Source organism: Oryzias melastigma, linkage group LG12, assembly GCF_002922805.2.
Source record: "Oryzias melastigma strain HK-1 linkage group LG12, ASM292280v2, whole genome shotgun sequence".
In the NCBI taxonomy this organism is placed as follows: domain Eukaryota; kingdom Metazoa; phylum Chordata; class Actinopteri; order Beloniformes; family Adrianichthyidae; genus Oryzias; species Oryzias melastigma.
The window spans coordinates 9,497,020-9,506,620 of NC_050523.1; the positions used below are offsets into that span (position 1 = coordinate 9,497,020).

Consider the following 9,601-nt stretch of genomic DNA (forward strand, 5'->3'; position numbering starts at 1 on the left):
AATAAACAACAATAAAACGTGTAGTTTCTGATTACATTTACACGTCTTGAGACCACATCTACAAAAACTGAGAGAAAAGAATCCTGAATATGCAACTACAGATTTTTGATCCTTTTGGCTTGCCATACTGCCTTCCACTGACGGCACGTCCTGTTGCAGGAGCAGCGGCTGCAGGACAGCTGCTCCTCCTCACTGGGAGGTCTGAACCCAGACACAGAGATGTGCACCGATGCTTTTATTATTGCTTTTATATCATTTTTTATGCTTTTATGCATTTGTTTTTGGTGCTAAAGCTATCATTTACCATGTTAAGCTACTCGTCTTTGTAAAATCCTAAAAAGGAAGAACAGTGGGAGAGAGCAGCAGCCCAGACTCTTCATAAAGTTTCACTCCAACCTGCTCCATAACAGCTTCACAAGTGCACATCCAGCATTAACCCGCATTAACCGCAACACTTCCACAGCACAGACAGGGTTTAGCACCCATCAGTTTAAACTTAGCACCCTCCTCTCCTTTTGGCAGATAAAAGAAGAGTGTCTGCTGTGGATTTCGGCTGCTTTTTGGCTTTAAGTATTTTAAGGCTGAAGGTTAATGTGTGTGTCGGCTACCTAAAATCCCATCAGAGAGACTGTAAAGATGTGTAATGATGATTAATGGTCCTGCCAGGAAAGATTGCTCACCGCTGCTTTTAAATTCATAAACATTTAAATATCCGCCTACCCGCTGCCCACACATCTACAAAAGCTCTGCAGCATTTCTGTCTAACTTTTTGTTCTCTTTTCTTTCACCTGTACAGAAGGACTTCTGCCGGCGCGAGGAGATCCAGCAGTCGGATGTGGAGCTGTGGTTAGGTTTCATCACTTTCTTATGTGAAGTGTTTGGAACCATGAGGAGCAGCTCTGGCGAACCGTTCAGGGTGTTGGTGTGTCCCATCTACACTTGTCTTCGAGAGGTCAGTAAGCACATTGATTAGAAATGGCTCCCATCCATCCTCCAGTGGGGAAACTTCCTTCATGGATCGTCTGTGTTTGGTTTCCTGTTTTTGAGCAGACGCGCTCTAGACAGCAGAAACCACATTGGGGTTTGTTTTTTTTTTGACTCGCAATCAGTCGGGATGACATCAGTTTCAGGAACATGTGTGACCTCAGGTTAAGTTCCCATTAGAAGCTCGTTCTGTCTTGCACACACTCTCCCCCGTAACCATGGAAACCAAGTCGGGTAGCCACAGCCGATGCTCAGCATTACAGAAGTGGTTAATGACAGATGGAGAATTAAAAAGGGGAAGCCAGTGTTTTGGAAGGAGTTGAGAGGAAGTGCAGGAGACTGTGGTCAGGTTGACAGTTTCTGTTGAGGAAGTTTGCTTTCGGGGCAGGTAGGAGAGACGGTGGGGTAAAAAAAACACCTTTGTTATGCACCATTTGAGTGTGAAGAAGAAATAATAGTAGGTGTTGGGGAACATGTTACTTCTACCACCATCGTCCACACCTCTGCCAGTCTGGCACTTCCCATGTCTCGTTAACAATTACAACAATGACACATAGCTAATACCATCCACGCCCTGTCTGAGGGTATTCCCAGGGCATTATCTCAACTTCTTAAAAAGCTCTGCAGCAGAACTGTGGGTGTGGAGTAACACACTGACTGTTTTCAAGAAGCGGCTATAGCGCATTTTCCACGGTTATAGTCGAGGTAAGAACACGCCTGTGAGTTTGTCATAACATCCAGCCCGACCCCAAACAGAAGAAAACAAAGTTACCTCCTGGTTTTAACGAAGCTGGTAAAAGCCTCCCATAGAATAAGCTGTGGAAGGATTAAGTAAGAGATAATGCCCGGCGAGGTGTGAATTATCAGAAATTAATGAATGACGTGGAGGCCTGAACCGCCTGACGATTGCTTCTGTGAAGTCTATGCTGCTGATAATGCATACCTTGAAGGGCATTATAGTACTTACAGCATAGTCACTTATGAAGGAAATATTTAATTAATTATATGTATTTTGACATATATATTTTTTTAGGTTTAAATCGTTAAAAAAAAAAAAACTATTTCATAGACTGTGTTATTCGTTGTCATGGTAATGGATACAAACCCTGCACCGACCTCGCTCTGCCACAGCAGAAAAAAGTGGTAAATATGCATCATTTCAGAGGGAGAACTGGAAAAAAGTATGGGTTTCAAAATGAAAACTCATTGTTCTTTAGAAATAAAACTTTATAACTTTTTATTCTAAATTTAAGGTGATGTGCCCACGCGATAACTGAATAACTTTACAAATAACACAGACAACAATTTTGCCATTGACAACAAAAGTCAAATTTTGTAAGCACAAAAATATAACATTTATGATGCAAAACATACATTTTACAAGGTCTTTGTGAAAAAGGAGAGTTTATTTGGCCTGACTGCTTAAGTTTTAGTTTTATTGACCAACTAGAAAAAGAGCATTTCAGATGCTTACTTGTTCATTTAGTGACCGTAATTGTTCAAAGTGCATCACAAAATTAGTCCGATGGAAAGCCCCTGATCTTTCCAGATCTTTAGATAAATTTAGGGGAGAATTGAATTCTGCTGATGTTACTCTGTCCTCTGCTCACTCAGGAAAGATCACAACGAAAACAGATATTTAGTAACTTTTCTCAAAAACACTGAGGTGTGTTGATGAAGCACCAAGAATAGAGGATTTTTATGCTCCAAGCTGCCAGTTCTTTCCCCTGTAAAAAAGAAGCAGAGGTGTCCAAAGTCGGACCTGGAGGGCCAACGTCCTACATGTTTTCCAACCAAGGAGCCATTGAAGCTCCTTATTGGCCAAACACACCTGATCCAGGTAATCAGCAGCAGATAAGGCAAGTTTTCTGTAAAACCAGTAGAACCATTTGAAAAAATGGTAAGCTGAATCCAAATTGCTTCCTTAGCCCTACGTCTTCTCACAACCTCTACTTTATCCATCCAAGCAGAGAGAGATTGTTTTGCTACAACCCTGTGATGACGTCATCAATAGTCACTGGTCATCTACTTGAGCGCGTATCTGCCAGCGCTCAGAAAATACATCAGCTTTATAACTCTAAAAAGTCGTGCTAAACAAAGACTTTGAAGTGTCACATTGATTAAAAAATGCTTCAGAGCACACCCATGTGTAGAAATGCATTTCTCCTTCACCCCATCAGCACAACGCGGAACACTCTACCGGCGGAGGGACCGCCAGACCTAAGTCACAACAGCTCCTTCTTAAAAAAACACATTTGGACAACACTACAGCTTCAAATGCCCCTTTAGTTGGAGAAATAGGGAGGAAATTTGATTGTAGTGTTCCATTGTTTATCACAGGAGTGTCATTATAAAATAAGTATTCATCTTTATTTTTTACAATTATTCTAGATGTTTTAAGGCTGTATAACCCCTCACTATACACTTTCTACACTTTTCTCAAATATTTTCATCCTTTTCTCTTGTTTAAACTCTCAAAGTTCAAACCTTCATAGAAACATAGATCTCGTAGATTCAGCAAACTGAACGCCTTCTGCACATAAGACGAGGTCCGGAGAAGATTGATTGACAAGGTCTAAAGCCAATCAGGACGCAGAACACAGAGCACCAGGTTAAAATTGTACAAAACAAATCCACGATACAGCAACAAATGGTTAATTGTTATAAAGAGGGATCTCTTTTTTTTACATTATCACCAGCCACTTTTAAGAAATGCTTTTTTAATAAATTTAAAAGTTACTTTGATGCCCATGATACTCCTGAATCTTTCATCTGATTACAAACTTCTAAGGCAGAAATTGTCTATTGGGTTTTTTTATGCGTTTAAGCCAGCTGCTGTTGTTCATCCCTAAAAAACTGTAAACTGTGTATAAATTTAGAACAGACACTTACCTAAATGGCATTTGCCCTTGCAGAAGTGCTTTCAGAAATAACTCCTACTTCAAAAAAATCCAGAAATTCATTCTCATACAAAGTCCAGTTTTAAAAAATAAATAAGTCACATTGGGAAAAAAAAAAACAGCAGCACTACTCAGAGTCAAAGAGCAGGTGACAGGTAAAAGGGCACAACAGACAGAGACATCTTTTATCCAAGCAAATGAGTCCCATGTGAGGCTCTCAAACCATCAAAAGGATATTGCTTTGCAGTTGCACACTACAGAAGGCATGCTAGTCGTGACATTACAAGTTATTTATATGCCGCCTTGGTATCCCTCTTTAAAAGTCCACACGTGCCTTCATGGTTAAAATATATTTTAGATTTTGCGTCAAACGTAAGCTTGTTTAGTTTGCAGTTTGTAAAAAAGAAAGGAGTAACTCGACAAGAATCCTGCAGCTTTTCCGATGCAGATTCCGCGCTGATGCGCCTGTGTTTAAATAATTAGGTTAAAGTGAGAGATAAAACCACAGAGGAAATATTCCATGATTGAAAATGTTCCTCGTGGTTCGCTGATCCCCTGAAGAGATTTTGAACAATTGCTTTTGGTTGCTTTTTATGTTCCTGATCAAATTTCTTCAGAACAAAAACACTGTACCGAGAAATCACTGTGGAAATCTGATCTTTGGTCATGTGACGGCCCTTAAGAAAAAAAAAACAGCATTTTTTCAGCAGATTTTTTGTAATTAATCAGAACCCTTTTATTTCTATATCACATATTACAGACCTTTTCTGCAATAATAAAATGAAATCAACAGAAATGTACACTCCTCTAATATTACGATAGTAAAAGAACATACAGTTATGTTAATGATAGCTGTAAAAAGAGGAAAACTTTCTGATCAAATGCAGAACAGCTAAAGAGGAAGACTATAGAGTACTAAACCCTCAGGACAGCCGTTATGGGCGAGTCCTGCTCAAAATGTAGTTCCTCTACTCTCTTAGCATGGGAATGAACTTTTCACATCAAGGAGGTCTGTTGCCACGCCTTTCGGAGTAGCTGATGTAAGAGCATCTGAATGAGAGGAGGAACAGCAGGAGGCTCACAATGTGGAGCAAACTCAAGTCTGTCATCATATCTGAAGGCGGCTTTTACCTGGGGGGTATGATTTCTGGAGACACCACATGAGGGATGAGACTACGCACAAGGCTCAAGCACCTAAAAAAGAATATTTACTTCTAATGTTTATCTTTTTTTATGTTTCTGCTAAGTTTATTTTAACTTAAGAATGACAAATAGCAGATTATCCTCTGTAAAATAATAATAAAGCATTTTTTTATGTATTTGGTGAAGTGTTTTTCATTTTACTTTAATAGAAATGTTCCCCAAAGTCCAACAGTCTGCCCCATCAAACAATTTATTCTGGCCCGCCAAACTGGAATAAACTACATTGATAATCCTCCTAAATGTTTATTTTCCCTGGAATTCTGGTTTCTACCTACAGATGATGTAATACATTGATTTTTGTTCATAAAGTTACTCTGCATTCACAGGGTCTCTGAAGATTTGATTTTATTTTTTTTTTTTTGAGTCGGAAAGTCATTTTCCCAATCATTCCGACACCACATGCTCACAGCATTTCTCTAAGTTTGCAAATTTTCCTAAGGGACATCAACCCATCGATGCAATTGGCACTAAAATAAGAACAAAAGCTACAGTTTAGACATTTAAATCTTAAAAATCTTCTATTTTAAAATTCTCAATCAAAAGTACAGCATGTTTTCATACAGACCCTGTGCTATTGCTTTCTCTTATCAGCTGAATTACCAAAACAAAGTATTGACTGCATATGAGAACTGGATTTAGTGACCCCTCCCATGTCACGTTCAACCAGGAAGTACCTGCTGGTTTCAAGAAACCAAAAAACCAAAACCATAGACTTTAGACAGAATAACCATTCTTGCTCTGGTACCTTTTTTTAATATGTACTTGCTGATCTAAAACTCTCTTCATATTTTTTAAGTTGAGCAAAATATAAACTGACCAATCAGATGCCGATAGAAGTATGTGGTCTGATGTCAAACGTTTGACTGATTCTCCTGAGCCTGCTTTCAAATGGTAGGGGTGTGGCCTTCCAACAAGCTTACCATGATTGGCTGCCTTAGAAATCTCGACTCAAACCGACTTGGACCGATCACCATTTACTGACGTAATCTGGCTCCAACATGGCAGTGTCCATATTGGGGAAAAAATGTCAACTGAATCAGCTGTCTTTTGGTCGGAGCCAGAAGGAGACCGTTTTCTATGGGTGACGTCACTCACATGGTCCAGTTCTTTTTTCACAGTCAAGAATCTGCGGTTAGAAGCTGTGATGGCAAAATGGAGCCGACTTTTATTTTGACAGGAGATTTCAGTGACATGCAAAATACATTCTAATAAAATACATGGAGCTGAAAACTGTCAAGGTAGAAATAAAAGTAAATCAAATATCTGAGATTCCTCTAAATGTTTTTTTATTTTTGCCTTTAATGTCTTATTTTGAAATATTTGTCTTTAAGAATGTCATCTTTCTTTTATAAATGGCACTGAATAGCTATATTTTTTCCACCTACATCCTTTCTTGGAGTTAGTTAAACCAGAACTTTTGTAAATTGTACAGCTGTGTAGGAATTCACTGACTACCTTAACTCCTAATAGACTATATTGAGCGGGACTATCTAGTACCCTAGTCTAGAGTATCTAGTCTAGATCATCTAGTCTAGGCTTTCTAGTGCCCTAGTCTAGAAAATCTCTTCTAGATCATCTGGTCTAGATTATCTAGTGCCCTAGTCTAGACTATCTAGTGCCCTAGTCTAGATTATCTAATCTAGACAAGTGTAGATCATCTAGTCTAGGCTTTTGAGTGCCCTGGTCTACAATATCTTCTCTAGATCATCTAGTCTAGACTATAGCGCCCTAGTCTAGATTATCTATTCTAGACTATCTAGTGTAGATCATCTAGTCTAGACTATCTAGTGTAGATCATTTAGTCTAGGCTTTCTAGTGCTCTAGATTTTGATGCAATTTGGAAACATGCTCACTACTTCCTTTTTTGATGTTGTTTTTAACACCAAATATAACGTCACCCTTTAGCCAAAGTAAAATTTCCCTTGCGTGACTCATATTCACTATTTTTCCAATTACAAATCGTTGAAATGCCATGCATTGTGTTCTGTATTTGCCAATCCAGTGGTCATCACCACACACTAGTTTTTTGCTGAGACTTCTAGGAAATTTGTGGGGTACTGGATTGATTCAGACACCCTGACATAATGTCAAACTCCTTACATAGTGAACTAACAGGGAGTAGCAATTGAATTCAGACAAGACAGTTTGTTTTACTAGATCTAATGTAAGCACACACACACAAACACGTTTGACTCTTCTTTCTGCTCCAAGCAGCAGTTGTATGCTTCTATGAGGGGGGCGTCTGTGGGAGGAGCAGCTATTGACTTTGTTGACCATCTCTATTTGTTTTTGAGTGCAGCATGTTTACAGCCTGTCTGGTCGTGCACTGTGTAAATAAAGCACTGATTGATGTTTGATTGGTTCCAACTTGTCTAATAGATCCGTTTGTTTGTCCCCAAAATGAAGAACCTTAAACCACAAAATGTTAAGACATCTGCTTGAGTTTGGTTTCTCTTCTCCTTCATGGTGATTAAGAAACATTTGTCTAATTTCCTCGTTCGATCCACGTATTTCCACTGAGCATCATCTGTTTTTATTAATAACTCTTTAAGTTTGCTGTTTTCCATGACGTTTACCATTTAGATTTTTTGTCTTTCCTGCCTTTTTGCTCTCCTTGTATAGTCATGAAGTTTCTGTTCTTGTCCTTGTTTTAGCTGCTCCAGTCAACAGATGTTAAGGAAGATGCTGTCCTTTGTTGCTCCATGGAGGTATGGACCACACACACAACCCAAAGTCCTAAGAGTAACACAGGCCTTTGAGGAATGCCCTCACCATGCAAAAATGTCCTCTGACGTCCAGTTGCTCTCCACAGAGATAGCCTTGCAGGTGTTCACACAGAAACATTCTTAGTTTTCATTTAAACTGGCAGTTTATGTCAACTTCTTATGAATTTATTGGAATTGGTTAGATGGCCTAAAGCAAAGCCAAATTTGTCCGTGGTGCCAACCTTTTCGAATACAAATCCATGTGTAGGATCACTTGAATAGACACTGCATGACATGCATAAAAGTTACACTTCAAATATAACTGCATGTTAAGGAGTTAAATAAGGAAGAAGAGCCACCTGTTGGAATCTGGCATCACTTGAGTCGATAAATCAAGACTGACTGTATTTTCATCTAAAGACGAGCCTATTAAGCTAATTAGATCTTTAATCATAAGTGTGTCATAATTAGTAAAATTCAGATTTATAGAAACAAGAAATTTCCTTTGATGATTCAAATATAAGATTTTCAGGAGAAATTTAAATTTTTGTTTTGACTAAAAGTAGAGAAACACATTTAAGTCCCACTCAGATCATCTTTTGATCTATTATTAAAGCATTCCCAGTGATCTTTTAATTATGATTATGCTGTTTTTAGCCAAAATTAAAAAGCCTGTGTCGTTTTCCGAGACATACTTTCCGCAAAGTAGCAGCAGTTCAATAGAAATTTGCTTCTCAGTTGTGGGTGGGATCATTGGCACATCTTGGTTCCTTCCCATCATCCCCTTTGTTTACCCTCTCTCACTAGCTTACAGCCACTCACAACCCCAAAGTAACATTACTGGTGCAACAAAATAGAGAGCAATATCAGAGCCATCCAGCCGTACAGTTTTGATTTGGATAGCAGCTCAGATGAGGAAAATGACGCCTTGCACGGATCTATTTGGGGATCTATTTGTTTGGGAGCTTGTGGCCCGAGTCACACCTACAAGCTTTTTTCAATTACCATTTTTCGTCTGCTCCTGATTCACCACAATTTAAAAAAAGAAATGATCAGAATTGTTTTAAAGAGCCACTTCAATGAAATGGTCTTTTTTGTGTTTTTAAACATGTTCTTGTAGCATTTTTCTCACAATAAAGGACCTATATAAAAAAATTACAATTAAAACTGTGTTTGAGGATTTCTTAGTTCAAATCAGGAGCAGATGAAAACTGGATGCTTGAAAATACTCAAACTAAAAACTCAGCTCTTGCAATTGGCATTCCAAAGTTTACCTTTTCCACTCCAAGTTGGGCTCCACTTGCAGATGAATCGATCTATTAGCACCTTAATTTTCCTCATCTGAGCTGAAAATTGTACAGCAGGATAGCTCTAATATTGCACGCCGTTGTTTTGCTATGCTAATGTTAGCATGGGATTGTAAGAAGCTGTTAACTATCTTGGGAGACTGTCAACAAAGGTTTGATGGGATACTAGCAGAGCCAACTTCAGCCCCGCCCACAACCCAGAAACGTATTTCTAATAAGCTGCACAAAATATGTCTTAAAAAACAAAACATGCTTTTTGATTATGGTTCAAAACTGCACAGTCATGATTAACAGAAGAAGAATAAAATATAGTTATAGTGGGATTTTAAGATAATTTTTTTTCAATATATGTCTCTCATTATCAGTAAAAATGGCACAAGAACATGTTAAAAAAAAATCAACATAGTGGGGCTTTAAATAAAATGTTATAACTGATTGATATCCAGACTGACAATATTTACACAGTTATAATATTTTAGTGGCAAAAAGTCAAGCTTTTAGG

At 38.4% G+C, this 9,601-nt stretch overlaps 1 protein-coding gene across 2 annotated transcripts in view; it reads left to right on the forward strand.

Moving 5' to 3' along the window:
* ctif (CBP80/20-dependent translation initiation factor) overlaps positions 1–9,601 on the forward strand; it is a 59,474-nt gene that overhangs the window by 46,728 nt on the left and 3,145 nt on the right. For both annotated transcript variants that reach the window (XM_024299235.2, XM_024299236.2), the window contains 2 exons: positions 797–952; positions 7,742–7,795. In XM_024299235.2, coding sequence (XP_024155003.1) covers positions 797–952; positions 7,742–7,795 — 210 coding nt within the window. The remainder of the gene's footprint in view (positions 1–796; positions 953–7,741; positions 7,796–9,601) is intronic.